The sequence below is a fragment of the Atheta coriaria genome, unplaced genomic scaffold (genome assembly GCF_025399875.1).
Source record: "Atheta coriaria isolate IRGN ID8LTWV9N9 unplaced genomic scaffold, Caltech_Dcor_3.1 hic_scaffold_4_pilon, whole genome shotgun sequence".
NCBI lineage: Eukaryota > Metazoa > Arthropoda > Insecta > Coleoptera > Staphylinidae > Dalotia > Dalotia coriaria.
Genome location: NW_027045446.1, coordinates 1,876,245 through 1,893,918, shown reverse-complemented (window position 1 = coordinate 1,893,918; position 17,674 = coordinate 1,876,245). Strand labels below are relative to the sequence as shown.

The window sequence follows — 17,674 nt, the reverse complement described above, 5'->3', positions numbered from 1 at the left end:
TGGAGACTGTACACTATACTTCCATTGACTATACTATCAGCCATTTTAAACTTCCCGCCATTCTATTTCATTGTTACTTCTTCTGTGACTACAGACGCGTACGGAAGCAACTTCATTATTTTAGATATTCGCGGGCGAAGCCGCGGGTTAAAGCTAGTTTTTATATAAAAACGAAAGTGATTGTTTGTTATTCTTTCACGCGTGAACCATTAAACCAATTTTGATGAATTTTTGTATAGAGATAGATTAGGATACGGAAAAGGATATAGGGTAGTTGTTTTTCGAAAAATTAATGTTTAAAAGGGTAAAATCAGGATTCAAAGTTTAAATAAGATATGAATCATGTTAATAGTTTTATTATTCAAAAATAGGTGGCGTAAAAATGCATTTATATGCTTATAACCATATAATTTATTTCTGGTTGTTAGGAATTCATAAAGCTCCGTTATTTCCGCGTAAATATTTAATTTTACTTTGATTTTGTCCTTGAACTTATTAATTACATAAATCACAACATTCCACAACATCTGTAGTTTATTTTTTAAACATTTTATGCTTTTATTCTTCATAAATATTTAATACATTAATATTTCTTTGATTTTCACTTTTTCTTTCAATTAATTTAATAAAAGACACTTTTATAAATAATATCTTTACTTCTATAAATAATTTAAACATTTTTAACGTATATAAACTTGAATAATGTACATTTTAACATTTCTATTTCAAAATGAATTTTATACCAAAGTTTATACGTAAAACAGCTGAAAAAATATCAAAAAATAACGATGAATTTCCTGTTCTCCAAGCAACATTTTATTTTCTACGAATTTTACAAATTTGGCCAGCTGTTGGACAAAATTTCACATCGAAACTTTATATTCTAAAAGCATCACTCAGTTTAATCATTAGTACAATCCCCACTGTTGCAACTACAGCTGAAATAATCCACATTTGTTTTTGTAAGTAATTAATTCATCAATTTCCATTAATTATTTATATTAATTTATATTTATTTCAAGCAAATGATAATTTCTCCACCGACGATCTCCTTTCTGCCTTCGCTGCTGTAGCAGGAGCAACAAATCTCTTCTGCGTGACTCTTTCATTAATGATCCAACAAAAAAACGTCCTAAAACTAACAAAATCCCTCGGAGACTTTCACTACTTTCCAAAACCCACAAATTTCAACCTGACAAACACAAACATGAATTTATTATCAATGGGATTCATTCTCTACACACAATTCGGCGTATTATCCTCCGCATTTTTCGGAGTCATCGGAAAATCATCCTGTGAAGAAGAAAGTATAAAACTAGACATAAAACGCATCTGTGGATTGTTTTTCCCCGCGTATTTACCACAATATTTCAATGATTATCCTTATTATCAACTTTATGTCTTCATTCAATCATTGAACGCCGCTATGTTGATATCATCGGGAATTTTAGTCATTGCATTCACTTGTGGGGTTGTAGAATTATTAACGTGTCACATTGCGAATTTAAAACGTCTTTTATCTGAATGTTTCGACGTGGAAAATGAAGAAGAACGCAAAAATCGATTGAAATTATGCGTTAAATATCACGTACACATTATAAAAATGGCAGAAAAAATGAATTCGACGCTAGGAAATGCAACGTTTGCGAATGCAACCTTTACAGGGATTATTCTTGCGATTGTTTTCTTTCAATTCACAAGAGAACCGTCGGTGAAAACTTTTATTCATGGTTTTGGATGGCTTTTAGCTTTGTTTGTCATTTCTTACTGCGGACAACGATTAATCAATGAAGTAAGTATTTTATTACTAGTTTAAGCATAAAATGTAATTGTTTATGTTTCAGTCTGAAGGAATTTCGAATTGTATGTACTTTACTGATTGGTATACGGCCGATGTGGAAGCGCAAAAGTATTTAATATTAATAATCGCACGTAGTAATCATTATTTATACCTGGACGCCAAAGGTTTTGGCCATGTTTGTTTAGAGACGTTCACAAACGCACTCAAAGCCGCGTATTCATTCCTCACACTATTACTTAACTCTGCAGATGATTATTAATCTATAAATTTAAGTTTTTAGTCGTAAATTTTCCTGCACTTGTTTGAATTTCTGCGTTTGGTGTATGTTGGGTTGCAGCACCATGCACAAACGGTTTATTTTTAAATCAATACATTTTAATGGCGCTTTGTTTATGTGTTTCTAACCTGCAAGCACTTCAATGTTAGAATCAAAACAATTTGCATTGTTATTATATAAGTGCGTGTAAACACCGTGTGCACGATGCAGACATGATTATTTGAGGAAAGCACGAGAAACGACGCTCAAGATGTCGTGTAGTTACGCGGACGGACTCTCCCACTATGAGGACAAAGGAGTGCTTGGTGTCCCTGAGGTAAAACAATTGAAAATCGTTTCGTTAACAACGCTAAACACAACGCATTTTTGTTTTTCTTATGCACAGATATTTGATAAAGAAGAAAGCATCAATATTAAGTGCTCACTGCTGGCTGAGTGGATATTGCAGGCCAAACATGTTGTTGTTCATACTGGTGCCGGCATCAGTACATCTGCAGGCATACCAGACTTTAGGTAAAACCAAAGTTTAATCATTTTAATTGTTTTTAATGTATATTAATGATTATAGAGGGCCCAATGGTGTGTGGACTTTAGAACAAAAAGGTCTGCAACCCACAATTAACACATCTTTCAATGAAGCAATTCCGACTAAAACTCACATGGCTTTGCGGAAGTTGGTCGAGGAAGGATATGTGAAATTTATTGTCAGCCAGAATATTGATGGGTTGCATTTGAGGAGTGGTTTGCCAAGGAAATACTTGGCTGAACTGCATGGGAATATGTTTGCCGAGCAGTGTAAAACATGCCAGAAGTATGTTTTTCTTCGGAAGTAAATAAAAAGAGTAAAATTTATTGTTTTTATTGTTTACAGGCAATTTGTTAGATGCATAGCAACCAGCAGTGTTGGTGAGAAATGTTTGGATAAAAATTGTCCTAGGGGAAGATTAAATGGTCGCAACTGTCGCGGGAAGTTGTATGATACAATCTTGGATTGGGAGGCGAATTTGCCTGATAATGATTTGAAATTATCAGAATTACATTCAAGGTAAATAAAAATAGAGAAAAAAATCGTTTTGTTTGCGATATTTTTGCGAAAAATGTGATTTTTTCGATATTTTTGTACAAAAAAAACATTTTGGAGCCAGTTTTTTGCGAAAAAAACATTTTGGGGCAAAAAAATAACGCAAAAGACAATTTTCAACATAAAATTTTGGTAAAAAATCATTTTGCAGTTGAAATATTTGCGTAAAATCAATTTTTTGACCCAAAATTCACCAAAAACACAATTTTTTTACTTTCAGCATTGCCGATTTGAATATTTGCTTGGGCAGCACCCTGCAAATAGTCCCCAGCGGAAATCTCCCAATCTGCAACAAGAAATACTGCGGCAAACTAGCAGTAATCAATCTACAGCCAACAAAACACGATAAAAAAGCCGACTTAATAATCAACACGTACGTTGACGTTGTAATCGAAAAGGTAATGAAGCGTTTAGGTCTGGAGATCCCCGAATACTCCACCGAAACGGACTTCAGCCGCGACGAGGACCTCATCAACGACAAGAAGGTCATCGACTGGACGACGGTCACCACCAACATGGCGGAGCTGCAGAAGAAGTACGACCAACAATGGAGTTCCTATAAGAAGCGCCGCTTGGAGGACAAGAAAGTCAAGGAGGATATCAAGCGATGCAAGGCGGAAATCAAAAGGGATCTAGAGGCCGGCAATTCGAAGATCTAGGCCCCCAACCACCACAATACAAGATGATTCTATATAATTAAGTTGTAATATTAAGGAAAAAAAATACTTAGCGATTAAGCAGCGTCGAGCGTTTCGTACCGATTGTGCATGCGTGCGGGCAGGTTTTGGTGCCTGAAGTGCTCGATATCTAATTAGTCATTGAATTTATCATTGCGGCCAGTCAGTTTTCGAGTTTCGTTTTGGTTTTGTGTCCAATTTGTCGCACCGGTAATTTGTTTTCCGATGAAATCTTGAGAAATCCAGCCGTCATGTGTCTTAATTTATGTGCGGCGTGAAGCGGCTTGCGGCCATATTGCATTTTGCGGCCCGAACGTGTACAAATTATATATTTATATGAAGCGGCATATGAAGTTGCAAGGACATGCAGTTAACACTTGGCGCGCCAGCGATTGTTGTGTCGATTTTACAATGATGATTCAATAACTATATTCATTTACTAATGCTTTTTAAGAAACTTAATAGACTATATATATTGACACAGATGATGAAGATGTTTAATAGATGAGATAATGAATTAAATTTACTTTGTAGAATGCGTCCACATCATTTACCACAATGGTAATTTATGTTTATTTTATGCCACGCATATCACGCGATAATAATTCATTATTCGATCGTCAGATGTCGCTGCGTGTATGAATTTATATTTTATTTGTTTGCTGTATGAGTATGAGTTGAGCCGGTTTCTGTGTGGTGATGCGCATGCGCGCGTTGCTTACTACCACAAAACCACCTGTTTGTTGGTGAATCTACGACGCGCAAGCAAATCGAAGACGCCGCGCGCGCTGGAAGGAAAATAAGACCAGGTCGGGGCAAGCCGCGCGGCGAAAAGAGAATGGTGAACCGGAGAGTCCGGCAATCAGAATTCCGAATTGATCGCCGGTGTGTGCACACCACGTAGCGAGAGCGCGCCGGCGTTTCGCGTCTCTTTTACCTGCGCGCGCGCTGCAAGCAAGCACGCGGTTTTACCATACGCGTGTTTTCTGCAGATTTATCTTTATCAGACGACTGCAAACAGTGCGTGGCGATTAAATTTGTGTGTTGTGCGGTGTGCGGACGTGTGTTTCGCTTGGATTTTCGGATTTTTTGGGATTTAATAACGAGCGCACGACGCTTCCACTCTTGAGGTGAGCAATCCACAGCGCGTTTTCATGTTTTACCTGTGCTTGTGTTCTGTTCTAATTAGTCTTGCGAGGAATGCGCGCGCGCGGTTTAACCTACTGCAACATATTATAAAATATTGCAAGTTAACAATAATGAAATAAAGCGTAATGAGGAGTTATTGACCTCTGCATTCAACTGACACAGAAAAATCGATTGATAATCATAATAATCTACTTCCTACTTTCAAGTAGATTCAAGAATTGTTTACATTGTGTCTGATGATGATAATGATTGCGATATTATTGCAATATTATTAATTATCTTGTTGCAAACACGTCTTTTCGCATGGTTTTTCAATTGTATCTATTCATTAATCACGCGCCGTCTTTGTTTACCGATGTATGCGCGTATTTTGTGTCTACACACTTGGAATGGCAATGTTTTCATAAAATTCAAAGCGTAAGACCATCGAGAAGGTGTGGCAAATTCTTGCCGTCACGTTTGTAACAACTATAAGTACATATTCCATATATTTCATGCGATAAATTCTAGGTTTTTCGATGTAAAATGTTTGAATTTTGTTTGTTTTACGCTAGAAAAATTTGTTTTTGAATTTGCGTTTTGTGTGATTGGCATTCAGCGGTGTTATTATGCAAAAAACATGCCGGTATGTTGTATGTTGTATGTTGTCTTCTAATGTCTTGTCTTGTGTGCGTGTCCAGTTCTGTTCGCCGCGGCATATTCTAACATCGCTGCCGGGCGTTTAAGAACCGAGTTAAAGAGTTTCGTGCTCTCTTCGGGAGAGCAAAGGCGCGACGACCGGCGTGACGAGGATCAAGGACACAAGGCCGTTTGTCGCTATACTCTACTCTAGCTATGGATACACACACTTTACTATTACTAATCCACTCACCTTCACTTTGGTTTTGTGTTGATTACGTTTGTTTTGTTTGCGTATCGCGAAATATTCGAAAATACCGGTATTAATATCGATATTGTGTAAAATACCGGTATTTTCATATTTAAATATTAGTATTGTTTCAGTTATATACTGAAATACTAATATTTTGGTTTATAAAAATATCGGTATACCGAAAAACCGGTATTGAACTTAAAATTCACATCCCAGCATTTTATTATTTTAAAAATATCAAATATTGAGATTTTATGCCATATGCATCTATCTAATCTTTTGTAAATTGATTATAAACTCAATTATTCTTGTAAAAATGCCGGTAAATATTTCCTGAAGTCTAAATATGAATTCCGCGTCGTACAGTTGTATTCGCTTGTGTTTTGATTAAATGATTTTGTTGTAACTTCTTGTGCATCTCAACAAATTAGCTGAAAAACCGTGCCTAAGTTATAGAAATTTGCATTGCAATTTATAGGGATGTTGGGATCATAATTACAACAATATTTCAAATGTTATCATCGATGTCATGTCTTTAAAAAATATTCTAGGTCATAATTCGCTGGAAATGAAAATATTTTTCGTCGTTACACAGAAAAATTAATATAAACCAAGCAAATTTTACACATTTTGGTGTTATATAGAGTTTGTTGTTACAAGGAGATTATATTTTTATAGTTTGCGCGATGAGACAGGATTTATTTACGATCGCGCAGCGCCTATAAATTTCTTTCACGGCTGTTTCACTCGTTTCAACATTGTGACCTTTGGCGATAGCCGATGCAGTCATATGGCTCTTCAATATTCGTGTATGCAACGGTTGATTTGTGGCCGTTTATGTTTACGTAATAGTCCTACGGGTGAATTATGATGCGGCTCTCGTGATAAATTCGCCATAAACCCGCAACAATGTGCGTACAATATTGCAATACATAGATAATTAATAAATTACACTAGAAAAATTATCAAAATTTAATTTTTAAGCTAAAAAAAATAATATTTACTTAAATAAATATTAAATTCCAAGAGAAAATGTAGAATAAATGATTAACGATGCAGGTGATGTGATAGTGCAAATTGTGAAAGTTTATTCCAAGAGACAAATTGCTAATCGGCGGGAAAAATTTATACGAGCGCATTATATGTGGAAAAAGTACTTGGATTGCATTAGCAATAAGTTGATCGGCAGAACTGGATTGAAAATTTCACATTTCTATAGGTACATATTGTATTTTCACTTTTTGTGAAGTAAAATTTATTGTACGATGTGTTTTATGGTCATACTAGAAAAGAAAATCATGAAAGAAAGTCACAATTGCAATATTTGACAAACATATTGCAGAAAAACATAGAAACACGTCGAGAATTAAAGGATATGATCATGTAAATCATGTGATAGATCATCTATAGCACTAAAATGAAGTTTTAATAGTGATTTACTGGTTGCATATGTCAAAAAGTTCACAAAACGTGAAATATCCATTTAATTTATATAATTTTTTACACATTTGACATAAAATGACAATTGACAGCTTTCTTTTAGCCTTGACATTTGAATTTGTCAAAAGTCACGTGATAATTTCTTTTAAATCGAAATTTTTAGGTTAAATTGAGGTTAAAGAGTTGCCGTCAATATTCTAACCTAACTTATGTTATACCCGTGTAATATTACTTGCAACACAACTACACGTTACGGTTTAATGATAGTCCATAGACGCGTTTAATTTATTCACCACCGATGCGATCATTCCATGCACTCAATTCGCGATGGTGTGATGCGCTCACCGGCGATTCGAGAAAGAACTTTAATGAATATAACTACGAACACATTCCGCTTACTCGGAAGCAACTTATTCATTATCCATATCTTTACATACACGAACAGTTATGACACGTCTTTTACCAAAGAGGCGCCTCCACATTACATTATTTTCTATCATTTTCTTGGTTTTTAAAAAATATTATTTACGTAATGCACACATTCACATGATGTATGTGTTACGTCATGGTGTATTATTGCAACGAATTAAAGTGTTATTGCTGTCTGAGCAAGGTGCAAATAAAATAAAATTATCATACTGCATGCGACACAGAAAAACAACAAACCTATTTGCATTGCGAGCGATAAAAAAAACGGCGTACAGTGTGGCCTTCTAAAAAACGGTAGTAAAACAATTTGTACGCAATTAAACTAGAAACAAAAGAGTTTGTGTTTCTCACGGTGTTACAAGTGTTTCACACCGACAATTACGGATGCTAGAAGAATGATAGTGATAATTCTTTTATTTATTTGTAAATTAGAAGTTTTTATTGACTGTTTTTATCAAGGAAAGTTTTTAAAATTAAGAATTCATGTTTTTTAAGAGTTGTTTTTTAATTTTGCTTCAAATTAGTAAAAATTTAAAAGATTTTAGTGATTTTTTGACAAAATTTTAAGTTTTTTGCAAATTTTATCGAATTTTTCGTGTTTTTTTTTTTGCAATATTAATTTTTAAATGCAGAATTTGATTTTTTTAGATTAATTTTTAAAATTAGTTATATTTTTGCTCAAAATTTACTAAAAAAATTCGTTTTTCCTGATTTTTTGACAAAATTTTACATTTTTTTGTAATTTTTGTGTTTTTCTTTGCAAAATTAACTTCAAAATGCAGAATTTATATTTTTTCAAACAAAAATGTTTAAAATTAGTAAAAATTTTGTTCAAAACTTGCCCCAAAAATTTCTTTTTAGAAAATTTTCGGTTAAATTTTTAATTTTTTACAAATTTTCTCATAATTTTCATGTTTTTCTTCACAAAATTAATTTTAAATCTCTCAAAACACTTTTTTTAATTTGCCTAAAAGTAGTCTAGATAAATATTATTAGCAGATATTCGCATAACAGTCCAAAACCAGATTCTTGCCGGCCGCGTAGAGTTGTACAACACACATATAAATAATATATGAATATGTATGCGGTTACGTCGAGATCGAAAAAGTACCGTTTTTATCCTATGGGTGTAACGTGTATCGCAGTGCCCGTTATCCATGCGTTCGTGTCGGAATGACGCGGTACAAAGTGTACATACACACATAATTGATAATTGCAGTTGTCAACGACTCGATTGAATCGAATTTTTCGTTTAATTGTCGCTTACATGCTGCGTATGCTCTGAAAATCAATTTTAGACAAGATATTCATCTAGAACAAGTTGTTACTCGGCATATACACACACAAATGTAATTAGGCCTTAAACTTAACCTTCTTAAACATTTTTAGGTTAGGTTGAGTACAGAATTTAATTTTCTATGTGAACTTTTCTAAAGTTTTCGAAATTGCGCTTTTTATTTGCTAAATTTGAATTTTTTGCTAAATTTCGGCCAATTTCTACATTTTTTTTTAAATTTAACTTAACTTTCGTATTATTCTTGAAAAACTTTTAGAATTCTGATTAAAATGCCCACATTTTAATTTTCCACACCTCTACCTTTCTAAATTACCAAAATTTAACTTAAAATTTGCCAAAAATGACAGTTAACCTTACTTTTACGATTTTCTTGTATTTGCTTTGATTTGCTTTGCTTTGCTTTTAAGGTTAAGAAGTAAAGAAATTAGAAACGTTATAAATTTATGAGGATTGTTGAATTTAACTGTGGAACTGTTTCTCCTTCTTCTCTTCGTTTTTGTATTTCCATATGCATTGTATTCAGATCAGTGATGGACACATCTGTTCATGTTCATGTTCATGTTATTGCTCTTGCAATACATCAGTTATATGTCTAACAATAATATTTTCTTTGAGTATGCAATTTTATTGATGCATTGTTGCACAGAAGCATAACAATTATTTTTGTTATTTTCTGTTTGCAAAACTGTGTTTTTTGTTTGAGTTTCTCGTAATTTTTGAGTTTATTTTTGTAATTTACCAGAAATCTGTTTAAAACGTGCAGAATTTTATATTCAATGTTTATATTCCCACAGTTTTCGAAATTTTGCTTTCAAATTCACAAAATTTGCATTTTTATCGATATTTTTTGGCGAATTTTTGCGATTTTTCTGAAAATTTAACTTTAAATTTCTCATTTTCTTGTAACTTCATCAGAATTTTGATTAAAATATCCATAAATTAATTTCCCACACTCACACTTCTCAAAACTCCAAAATTTTTACCCTTTATTTACTCAAAATAACATTTCCCCTAATTTCACCACTTTCCTTGCGATATTTTTTCCAAAATCTTTAGCAAATTTGTCAACAGATTATCCACTCACTATTATCACCGGAAATTGCCTCATACAATCCCAGATTCGTTCCTGGAATTTTCATTGCCGCTTCAAATAAACCGCAAACATGCGCTTCATCATCATGGATGGCATTGATGCCATCTGTTGTAATTGCTCGCCAGTATAATACAATGATATGAATTGATACGACATGATTGCATGTAATAACCGTCGACTTATACACACTTACCTCAATATCCGCATTCTTTGACAATCCTAACAATAACAATTCGATTCTCATACTTTCCAAAAAATTACTTTCGACGGCGGTGTCGTACTAATCAGCGTTTAGTTTCTAAAATATGTACATGCAGAAATATTCCTCGCAACTGTATCAATTAGTTGTCTTTCGAAACGTTGGAATCGAAATGTGTTTCCCACATCACGCGAACACTCGGCGCTCGATAATGAAAATAATGAATGAGTGCATGACTACGATATACGCCGGCAACAATGAGTAATAAAGAATTGAATAGGAGGCAACTTTTCAAGATGCGCACGATGAATAAGTGCAAAAGTGAATGGATGTGTAGAGGAATGTTACAGACTCAACTCACAATCGAAGATACGTATTCTGATCTTCAATTGACTTGTGGTTACGGTTATGTTTTATATTTTTGTTTGAACTTGAAGATGGCATACACAAACTGCGCTCGCGCTCACGATTATTGGGTGCGTTAACACTTGGTGTTTATTTTAATATGGCGCATCCTCAATTAGTGACTTATGCTTCATGATGAGTATAAACACGTCGACAGATAAACAAATAAGATGTGCAGGAATGATGAATATATAATTGTTAATGTTATAATTTGTGATATTTTTTTAATTGAAATTTATTGTTTTGTTTCAGGTGAGTCATAGTTATTTCTCTGCGGTATGGAATAAATGACTGGAGGTTATCGTTGGGGGCTTGTGTGAGTAGAGATCTTGGAATTTATATTATGGATGTGTTTGAGTTATAATTTTAGATTATACTTTGAACTGTACTGATAATACAGGTCATTTAACTTCAATCAGTTCATTTCAATTGTTGCGTTTTTGATGTTGCGGTGGTTTTTATGTTATCTTATAAATAATTTTGCGGAAATTGATTATAGATATTTTTTTCAGTATAATATTGTCCCAAATTCGTACAATTTTAGAAATTTTATTTTTTTGGTCAATTTTTTAGTTCTTTTCATGTTTTTTCAATCATTTTACCCAAAGTTTTAGAAGATCATAGTTTAAAATGTTCAGAATTTCATTTTCTTCTCACCTTGTATACTGTTCCCTGAACATATCTTGTCAAAACTTCCTCAAAATTGTAATATTTCTTAAAATTTTGCCAAATTTACTTTTTTCTCTTTTTTTTTTTCGTGTTTTCAATAATTTCACACAAAATTTTAGTAACAACGTAGTTCAAAATATGGAGAATTTAATTTTCTATCTTCTTATATATCATTTCCCCAACATTTCTTATCAAAACTACCTCAAAATTTGCTATATTTTTAGTTTTTTCCGCCAAATTTGCAATTTTTTTAATCTTTGGTGTTTTCTACCCATTTTTTTTTTTTAATTTTTAACCAAACATAAGTTAAAACATAATCACTTCCTTAATATTTCTTATCTTAGACACTTCAAAAAGCAATAATCTACAATTTTTGCTTTTTTTACTTTTTATTTTGTCTCCAAAAATTTCTCGCAATTTAACCCAAAAAACATAAAAACCGTCTAACCTAGTAAATCTAGTAAATAATTTGCAGTAATAGTTGAAAACTTGTTTTTATCAACATTGTCAGCTCTAAAAGTGACAAAAAGTTTCGATTTAGTAATAATGCTTGCGTCATTCAAAACAACCGTTGATGAAATTACACAACCAACAACAATGATACCGACAAAAGCAACAGTTTGAATTGGTTTCTTTTTTGATATACAGCCTGTTTCCGCAATAAAACCAACTCCACACAACGTAGATTTACACTTTCATATAAACATTTTGAGCGTAGATACTGTATTTTTTATATTTCGCACGACTAAAGTGTAAAAGTATAAATCCCGGCCGCGTTATTTACTTTTTTTATCAGAATTAAAACCAAACATAATGCGGACTGAATAAGTGAACATCCGCACAGAAAATATGTAGGTATGGGTACGAATTGTACGCGTATGAAATGTATAATGCTACTATTCACTTCGCCCAGCATCCAGTCTGATCACGATCCACACTGGTTGTTGTGCTGTGTTTAAACAATCTCATTCCATTTGATTTTATATATTTTATTAGTAAATATTGATTCAGTGTGATACGGTGTATTTTTATATTTGAGTTCTAAGCGGTTTCCTTGTTGAAGAGTTGTGTTGTGTTGTGTATAGTTGAGTTTCGAACGTGTTATTTCTGAAAATTACTCGAATGTGAATAATATGCAAATTAGCGTGAGCTTCGCGGAACAATCGCGTTGTAATTGATGGCGGTGGTCAGTGTGCGCGTAGAGATTCTAATGCACGGTCGCGATTTGTGCGCCGGTGAACAATAAATGTGTTTAAGTGCATGTAATAAACGTGAAACACAAGAGAAAACGCATCTTTATTCAAATGCTAAGGATAAAAGTGCACATAATTAAGGATAATGTATTCAAGACGTAAGTTGTGTGTTTTTAAACAAAAGTTTAAACTATAATTTCACTAAACAGTAATTGGAAGCAAATTTTAGTTGGTTTTAGTTGTTTCTAGTACAAATTCCTGTCTTATCAAGCATTTAAAAGTTTTTTATGTTAAAATTTTTATGATTTGTTACGGATATTAATTTTTATTGCTAAAATTAATGTCGATTTAGATAAAAATTGAAATTTAAGGAAATTTTCCGTTTTTTAAAAGTTTTTTCATTCAAAATTTAATTGTCTATGACTTTGTATACTATTTTCTAAACATTTCTTATCAAAACTCCCTCAAAATTGCAATATTTCCCAATATTTTGCATAATTTGACATTTTTTCTGATTTTTTCGTGATTTTCTAATAATTTCCCCCAAATTTTAGAAAAACAGAGTTCAAAGATACAAAATTATATTTTCTATCACTTTGTATATTATTTCCGCCACTTTTCTAGTCAAAACTACCTCAAAATTTCAATATTTCTTGATATTTTGTCAAATTTGTCATTTTTTTCTATTAGAATTTTCGTAATAATTTCTCTCAAAATTTCAAAAGAACATGACATAAAATATACTAAATTTAACTTTCTGTCATATTATATACGACTACCTCAATATTTCTTATCGGAACATTCTATAAATTGCAATTTTGTGCACATAATTAAAGATAATGTTTTTAAAGCAAAAGATTTTAGCCTCTACTTACACAAAACAATAATTGAAAGCAAATTTTAGTTGTATTTACTTGTTTCTAGTACAAATTCCTGTCGTATCAAGCATTTAAAAAATTAATAGGTTTTTTTTAACGTTAAAAGTTTTATGTTTTGATACGGACATTAATTTTTAGCGAAAACGAATGCCAATTTAGATTTTAATTGAGCATTCGTTGTTGGCTTGTAAACTGGTTAACTTTCAAGCCTATAATACCTAATTTGTTGTTCGCTTAATGTTGGGTTAACTGGAGCGCGTGTGCTCTTATCACAGACGTTTAAAAACGCAGCGATTAACTATTCTCGATTATTAGGCCTGTGACGTTGTTGTAAGGCAAATATTTTCTCATAGTACATCCCGCTATATAGGTTTATAGCGTGTCCTTAGAGGGGATTTGTTTAATTTTACGCTACGAATTGTAAACAGTGATAATTTATGTATTTTGTATATAATTTACGAACCATGCCTCACACTTTGAGTTAATTAGTATGAAAATTTGGGGAATTTACTGGTTTTGCTATTCTGATTTAAGTTTGGAAAGTTTGGAAAGTAATTATGCGTATTTTCCTTATTCAGCTACGGTAAAAGTGACTCGTATTCAGGGCACCGTACGAGGGTAGCGGTAAAAGTGACTCTCATTCGATACACCGTACAAGGGTAGCGGTAGAAGTGACTCACGTTCAGGGTACCGTACAAGGGTAGCGGTAGAAGTGAGTCACGTTCAGGGCACCGTATTACGCTAGCGGTAAGCACCGTACGAGGGTGAATGTAGATGATTCATACGGTACCCTGAATACGAGTAACTTTTATTGTTACCCTCGTACGGTGCTTTGAATAAAAGTCACTTTTACCGCCACCAAAAGTTTTTCATCGCGAATATCTCGTAAATTAAACGCGATAGAAAGGAACGAATTGAAGATTTTTATTCTACGGGAAATTCTCTACAAGATGAGATATTTAAATCGCGAAAATAAAAAATAGAAATACTATTTTTAGTCATAATTTGTAGATTTTTCTTCATAAGCTTCTATTCTTTTATCAAATATTGTTAAAAGTCACACCAGAATATGTGTAAATTAATCCTTTATTACTTTATATATAATTTTCCTAAGATTAACTTCAAAATGCTCTCAAAATAGAAGTATTCTGAATCTCATGACGTAATGTTCTCTAAACCAACGCCACCTGTGTGAAATATTTGTCTGGCAGTTGAAAGGAGTTGGCTGTAATTCTTTCGCTATGATCACCTGCATTCCGTAACTTTCACGAAAGTTCAGAGTTCATCTAGGCGCCGTCGGTGCATAGTTTTCGACGAGGTCGGTTATATAAAACGGAAAACGAATCGCCTCGTTTTCGAATCCGATGCCTGCCTGCTTACCTACATATTACGCATGACGGCGGCGATTATAAATTACGAATTAAGTACGTTTACATGCATGCGCTTTTCGAAAATTGATACCGCACATACCACCACATTTCGTAAATCGTAATTCCTTACACCGAAAAGGTCACACATTAGAAATTTCAATCTCATTTCACAATTTAAACTAAAATAAAATTCAACACCTGCAAATATTTGTTCTCGCTGAGAGCATCAGAGAATATCACCCATGATTCAACTTCCGGTACCGCCATTACCTTCCGGTACGCCAACCACAAACACATTCCAATGTGACACATAACAAATAATTGCATTTCTGAGTACGCACTCCACTCGACTCATCAATGGCGCTGCAATTTCTTCATCTCTTCGGTTATTTAGCGTCAAAACATTCCGCACGCCGAGCGAATGACCTCCTTTCAGTTCCATTCATCGTGCAGTCAAATGTACTCGTCATCGTCGACGTGCTGACATGATGCACAAATTAAATCACTCGACTAGCAGCAGCCGCGTGCATTTCATACTAAATAGGCTTTAATGGGTACACACACACACACACACATACATAATGTGGTGTTTCATTCATGGCGGCAGGTTCAACGATATTGGAGCAAACGCACCACGAAGAAAATGCACGTTTCAAGCGGAACGATAACGATAATAACTGTTTACGCAATTTGAATAGCGTATGTATTTTTTGTCTGCTCACTGCTCCACACACCGTGAATCAATCTGATTAAAAATATGAATATTACAAGGTGTATTATTAGCTGTAGCGTGTTTTATTTACATGATATTAGTTTTAAATTGAAAAAATTATCAAAATGAGTGTTTTTTATTTGTATTTGAACGTTTTGATTCATAATTTGCTATCTGTGCATTGTTTATTTAACATTAATTTAGAAATCGTCATAAAATTGCATATTTATAACATTTTGAGGTTGTGGTTTGTAAACTAACGCCATCTGCTTGAAATATTTGCTACTCAGTGACACCTTTCACCTCTGATTGAACCTATGGCCGATAGAGCGAGCCACATGCACATATATGACTCAAAACGTGAAAATTTTAGCATTTTTCACTTATATTTATAGAAATTTATTCATAATTTACTATCTGTGCATTATTTATTTAACATTTACTTGAAATTTACCACAAAATCGACCTATTTTAATACTTTTACGTTTTGATTTGTAAACCAGCGCCATCTACGTGTAATAATTCCAATTTTTTTCTTCGTGATTGATTCCTGTGACCGTTAGAGCTCGCCACTTGATTGAAACAATGGTGACGTGTTGCTGGTATGCGTATCAACTCATTTTCTTTGATTGAAAACGGTAAATTGCACGCCGCCGCCACAAAACGTGTTAACTATTTAACTATTTACAACTCAACTGTGCCGAAGAAATTCCACAACGCGCCATGTACCTCTACCAGTAAATCATCACGTGATGCTTTTACTAAAAAGGGCAAACACGCAAATAGTATAATAATACATTGTCTTTGCTTAGCTTTTGCTTAAAACCATAATTAACTGTGTATTTATTATTCCTTTTGTTTCAATTGAGAGCAGAATTTGTTCCAGTATCATTAGATCCACCGTGAATTGTGTTTATCTTTATTAATTCTTCGTATTATTAAATAAATAAATTGCAGGTACGTGAAGCATAGCTAATAGATGAAAGCAACTGGTTTCTAGAACAATTGGTTATTGTTAGTCGCGGTTCAGGTTCATTGTTTCTGGTCATGCTACGCTTTAATATTGTTTGTTTCGCGCGTGAATTTCGTGACACTTTGACCATGAACGTCTTCGACTGCTCCGAAATGGTAATTTCGACGGAATTTAAATGTTGTCAATTGAAAAGAATTAGTGTTTACATCTAAACATCATTTGGGTACCATTTACACCTAAACATTTTGTTGTTTGATCTTAATGGAAGATGTTAACGTTCCTTGGTGTTTCTGTGGGTGGATTGTAACTTTAACCTACGCAGCTTTCATATCTTCCATATTTGTTGGGTTTTAAGGTGTTTTAAGCCATCATGTGACGTTCAACTGAAGTTTATGATTGAAAATTGATGAAAACACGTTAATATTTTATAGATTTTTGATTATTGGAATTTGTTATTGCCTAGAATATCAAAATTTATTGTAAAACATCGAAAAATTACATAAAAATGAAGAATGAAGAAAGAAAAACTCATAAGTTGGAAAGGTTATGTTGTTAGGTACTATAGGCAACCAACATTTCATTGAATTAAAGTTTATGATTGAAATTTCATGTAAATAAGTATTAATTCGGTGTTTTACGTCAAGTTTTTCTGATTTTTGAGTTTGGTCTTCAACCACAATTGCAGAATTCTTTTTAAAACATCGAAAAACGTCAAAATATAAACAAAAATCTACGAAAAACTAATTTTTGAGAATAGGTTATGTCTGTTGTTACTATAGGCAACATTATGTACGTTTTTATTTGACAGCTATTTCCGAAAATACATTCAACTAAAGTTGACGATTAAAAATTAATAAAAACGTGTATAATATTAAAATTGAGCCATAAATACGGAATTAATTAAAGCTGAGAAATGAGAATCAACATATTCCTGTAAATTTATGGTGATCAAAACATGAAAACTTCGTTTTTGGAATGATGATTATTTTTTAAGTTGTCCGTGTAGATGTGTGTGAATTTAATTGATTAACGGAGTATCTTTATAATATCGATATAATAAATGCCTTGTTATAAAATGTCAACAATTTCGAACATTAACATTTCGAAATTCATTAACTTTAAATTCCCAGTTCGTATTGTGACCTTGATTTCATCTCGCG

The 17,674-nt window shown here is 33.1% G+C and overlaps 3 protein-coding genes across 6 annotated transcripts in view; all 3 read left to right on the top strand.

The window, feature by feature from the left end:
* Positions 1-751: 751 nt before the first annotated feature.
* On the top strand, positions 752-2,060 carry LOC135791246 (odorant receptor 43a-like). Its single transcript, XM_065301582.1, has 3 exons — positions 752-962; positions 1,023-1,792; positions 1,845-2,060. Exons 2-3 carry the CDS (start codon positions 1,112-1,114, stop codon positions 2,058-2,060), a joined length of 897 nt encoding a protein of 298 aa, XP_065157654.1. The 5' UTR covers positions 752-962; positions 1,023-1,111.
* Positions 2,061-2,188: 128 nt separating this feature from the next.
* Sirt6 (sirtuin 6) lies at positions 2,189-4,358 on the top strand. The gene is made up of 5 exons (XM_065301581.1): positions 2,189-2,394; positions 2,464-2,591; positions 2,647-2,889; positions 2,950-3,123; positions 3,380-4,358. The coding sequence occupies exons 1-5, from the start codon at positions 2,329-2,331 to the stop codon at positions 3,816-3,818; spliced, it is 1,050 nt and encodes a 349-aa protein (XP_065157653.1). The 5' UTR covers positions 2,189-2,328; the 3' UTR covers positions 3,819-4,358.
* Positions 4,359-4,495: 137 nt separating this feature from the next.
* Positions 4,496-17,674, top strand: part of kst (spectrin beta chain, non-erythrocytic 5 kst) — a 29,469-nt gene continuing 16,290 nt past the window's right edge. For 2 of the 4 annotated variants that reach the window (XM_065301577.1, XM_065301576.1), the window contains exon 1: positions 12,566-12,739. In XM_065301577.1, coding sequence (XP_065157649.1) covers positions 12,727-12,739 — 13 coding nt within the window. In that variant the 5' untranslated portion in view covers positions 12,566-12,726. Of the gene's footprint in view, positions 4,967-12,565; positions 12,740-17,674 lie in introns of those variants that run through there. The other 2 variants (XM_065301578.1, XM_065301580.1) reach the window with 2 other exon arrangements.